Here is a 3,925-nt window from a genome sequence, read left to right as displayed (position 1 = left end):
AACAGCAGCATGGACCTGGATGTGCTGAACATGTTTGTCATTGCTGGCGGCACCCTGGCCATCCCCATCCTGGCCTTTGTGGCCTCCTTCCTTCTCTGGCCCTCAGCGCTCATCCGCATCTACTACTGGTGAGTTCATTAGCCCGGCTGCTCTCATTTTAGCGCAGGGGTGGAATCACTGCTGGTGCCTGGCAGGTCCCAGCACCCTCGCACACACACAGGTGCACAAAGAGCTGGTGGGCAGCAAGGCGATGGGGACAGAGGTGGGTGTTCCTGCCCATGGTGGCGATAGGAGCAGGTAAGGTGGGGTTTTCCAGGGGCATACCAGCTGTGTCTATGTTTAAGCATCTCTGGAAGAAGAAAATGGCATCTTCTTATTGCTTTTTTGCTGCTGAGGCTTATGTCTGTTGGGGCAGCCTCAGCTGGGCTGCGGGACGTCTCCGAACCTTTCTGGGTTGTTCCCCCAAGGATGGGACTGCAGCTGGGAAAAGCATCGCCATTGCTGCCCATCCCCCAGGCTGGCAGTCCCAGCAGGCTGGTGACCTCCCGCCTCCTCAATGCAGCTGTCGACGTGGGTGTCCTCAGCTCTGCTGCGGCTCCCCGGGCTCATGTGCTCCCTCCTGGTTACCAGCCTGCTCAGCAGACAGGGACTTTTCTCTCGCTAGTAGTTACAGACGAGGCTTTTCTCATTCTCTCCTTCTCTTCTGGGCTGGAGCATCAGAGAAGATGGAGCGATGCTTTTCCTTACCCCCTTGCATCTTGTCCTTTCCGATTAACAGCAGGCAGGCACTACATTCCTCAGTCCTTGTCTGTCCCTGGAAATCAGTGATAAGCACGCTGGCGGCTTTCCTGTCTGGGTTTGTTGCAGAGGAAAGCTGGAATAATGCTCCCTTCAGAAGTCGGGGCAGTGTCTCATCACCTGGTGTGGGCAGCAGCAGGCAGCGCGGCAGGCTGCCCTCACGTGCTGCTGGCAGATGGTGGCTCCTGCAGTTTTGCTCACGGGGTGTTTCCAAATCAAAGTGACCTCCTGTGAGAGAAGGACATTAACCCACCCTGGCACTCAGACGCAGCAGCGTGATGAAGCCTGTTTTTCTAACGGCACATTTATTAGCAACCTTTTAATCACAGCATCTGGGGACTGACAGAGAGGAGGGGGGATGGCATGAAAACCCCGGTGACTGGATCGGCATGGGAGAGAATTTATTCCCATTGTGCATCGCCTGGGGACCTGCAAGGCCAAACGTCGTTCTGCAAAGGACAGCAGGCGGTGTGACAGCCTCCTGCCCTGGGGATGTCAGGGCTGGTGCCCGGGGACAGGCCCAGACAGTACTGGGTTTGTCAGTCAAAGGGTTTTCTTTTCCTTTGGACATATGAGCGGCTGGTGGAAGCCAGGGAGGACCCTGATGGGCTCAGGTTCAGAGGAGGATCAGTGGAGAAATGCTGCCATGCCAGGGCAGAGCGAGTGTGATCAGGGCGAAGCCTTCAGAGGGATGTGGGCAGGGGTAGCAGGACAGGGCAAAGGAGGTGGAAGGGGCTGATGCCGGGGAGCTTTGAGGAGCCAGGTTGAGCGGGAGGTAGAGAAGACCCTGCCTCCTTGTCCTTCGGGGTTGTAAATTAGGGGCTGAGTGAAAATGCACCGTGGGTAGGTCGGTCTGTGTTCGGCTGAGGGACAGAGCATGTGAGCAGAGATCAGCAGGGCTGTTTTCTTTTGAAGGGTGAGTGCCCCCATCTCTCTCTCAGTGTTTCTGGTAGCATTGGCATCTTGCAGCAGTGACTGCAATGCTCTGTGTTTCACGGGCACCTCGTTTCTTAGGGACAGCGGGTGAGAAGAGCAGGTTTGCCCTTTACTCTTCCTTTCCTATTTGCTTCTTTCCGAGTTGGCTTTTTTTGCAGCGAAATCGTTGTGTTTCCCCATCGGCAGAGGCAGGAGAGTGGGCAGGCAGCATGCCATGCTGCCCCCTGCTTTCAGCCCAATGCAGCTCCAGCTTTGTGGCACAGCTCCTAGGAAGTCCCCAGGAGGTCCCCAGGGACGCTTCTCCCTTCTCCCACCACTCACTGCCCCCCTCACTGCTGGTCTGCGTGTCCTCAGCCAGCGCGGCCAAGGGTCATGCAGGAGCCCCGTCACTGATGGCCTTGCTCCCTCCCTGCAGTTAATGTGCCTTCCTGCCAGGCGTGACATCTGGGGCTGCCCCACTGACCCCGGCCGCAGACCCTACCTGCTCTGCCTGCTCTGCTGCCAGGGGTTAATCAGTTTAGCTGCTGCTGCTAAGCGTGTTAGCACCTTGCGAGGGATCAGTTCAGCTTTGCACAGATTGTTTTGCCTTCTGCTGAATTGATCCATCAGGATCAGTTGCTAAAAATGTTATCATCTTTCCCATCGGTAGTTTACACCGGTGCCTTTGAGGCGAGGACTCTTAAGACACTTATTCAGGGAGAAATTCACCTCTCCTTGTAGGACCAGCACAGAGCCGAGGTGCTGCTTAAGTCCCACTAACTCCCTCCAAAAAGGGATTATGCTAAAAGAGGATTGCACTATGCATAAGCTTTGAGTGGGCAGAGAGCTAGGACAGCCCAGCAGTGTTGGTGACCTTGCTTTTTTGTCTCAAATAAATTCTGATATTGCATATAAAAGTATTTGCCAGTATCTTGGCCATCAGGAGTAGCCCAGTAGTTGTCCTGACAAGGGTTACGTCTGATCATAGGGGAAATGCAGAGAAAGCATGCCTGCTCCTCCACCTTGGACTGCACGTACGCATCATGTTCCAAAGTGTCACTGATAATCTCTGCCCAGGTCCCCTCTGGCTGGCAGTTTCACTGCATCCTCTTTGAGCACGCTGCAAGTGTGCACTGGCAGCAGCTGTCTGTCTTCTTGCTTTCAGAGGAATAACCCAGGTTTCCTTGGGGTTAGCCCGGTATCTTCTGGAGTGTTTGACCCTGTGTAAGGATGGTCCTCTCCAGTCCTTCGTGTGTGTGTAAACACATTTTTAAAGATTGTCTAATTGGCATATGGGAACCGGGTTTCTGTGGTGCTCCTGGTGATGCAGGTGTTTTGGCTGGGATCGATATGCTTGTCTGTGGGGTGATGTTATCCCATGGCTGCAGGGCTGCAAGGCTGTGCCCAAATAAACCCGACAGATCCACCTTACCCACCTGGAACAAGGCCTGCCTGTCCTGCATGCTGCCTTGCAATGTGTTCTACCTTCCTCTCTTGAGCCTCTCTCCTCATACCAACATTGGGGTGTTTTCAGTTTTAGAGTTGTTATTTTGGCCCATTTCCATTGCCAGATTAGTTATTTGTCATCTTTTTTGAAGTTTTTAACAAATAGAGTGTCTCCACAAATCATCTGCAGTGCTGCCATGAATAGCCAGCTGCCAGTACTACACATGTAAGGGATCACATGTAAGCACAGGGTCTGGTCCAGGGACCAGATGCTCAGAATTAGTCCCAGTTAGTGCCATGATGGCACTGGTGTGAGCCCAACCTAACTGGCCTTACCAAACTAGTGAATCTGCAGCTCAGTTTGGACCTGTCACCTGGCTTATATTGCCACCGGGCCCTGGTCTTGCCTCGCTCACTGGTGTTTTCTCCTTTCCAGGTACTGGCGCCGAGCTTTGGGTATGCAGGTTAGATATGCCAACTACGATGACTATCAGTTTTGTTATTCCTATAGAGGGAGACCTGGATACCGACCATCCATCCTGATGTTACATGGGTTCTCAGCTCACAAAGACATGTGGCTGTCAATAGTCAAGGTGGGACTCCATTTCTATCATGTTGCTACTTAGTGAGAGTCGATGGTCCTGGGCTTGAGGGCGGTGTGGGGACCCAACGGTTGCATGCATGGGATGTGATGATTGCTGTAACGTGCTAGAAATACCCTCCTTAGCTCTGTGCTTGTTGCTTGTTGGATCCCTTTCATCCCTAT

General features: G+C 53.4%; 1 protein-coding gene across 1 annotated transcript in view; it reads left to right on the top strand.

Moving 5' to 3' along the window:
- Nucleotides 1–9: 9 nt before the first annotated feature.
- ABHD6 (abhydrolase domain containing 6) overlaps nucleotides 10–3,925 on the top strand; it is a 9,705-nt gene continuing 5,789 nt past the window's right edge. The window contains exons 1-2 of the mRNA XM_009322296.1: nucleotides 10–128; nucleotides 3,596–3,752. Coding sequence (XP_009320571.1) covers nucleotides 10–128; nucleotides 3,596–3,752 — 276 coding nt within the window. The remainder of the gene's footprint in view (nucleotides 129–3,595; nucleotides 3,753–3,925) is intronic.

This window comes from Pygoscelis adeliae, unplaced genomic scaffold (assembly GCF_000699105.1).
Source record: "Pygoscelis adeliae isolate BGI_AS28 unplaced genomic scaffold, ASM69910v1 Scaffold404, whole genome shotgun sequence".
Taxonomy (NCBI): domain Eukaryota; kingdom Metazoa; phylum Chordata; class Aves; order Sphenisciformes; family Spheniscidae; genus Pygoscelis; species Pygoscelis adeliae.
The sequence above is the reverse complement of the archived record's forward strand: the minus strand, read 5'-3'. Positions and strand labels throughout refer to the sequence as shown.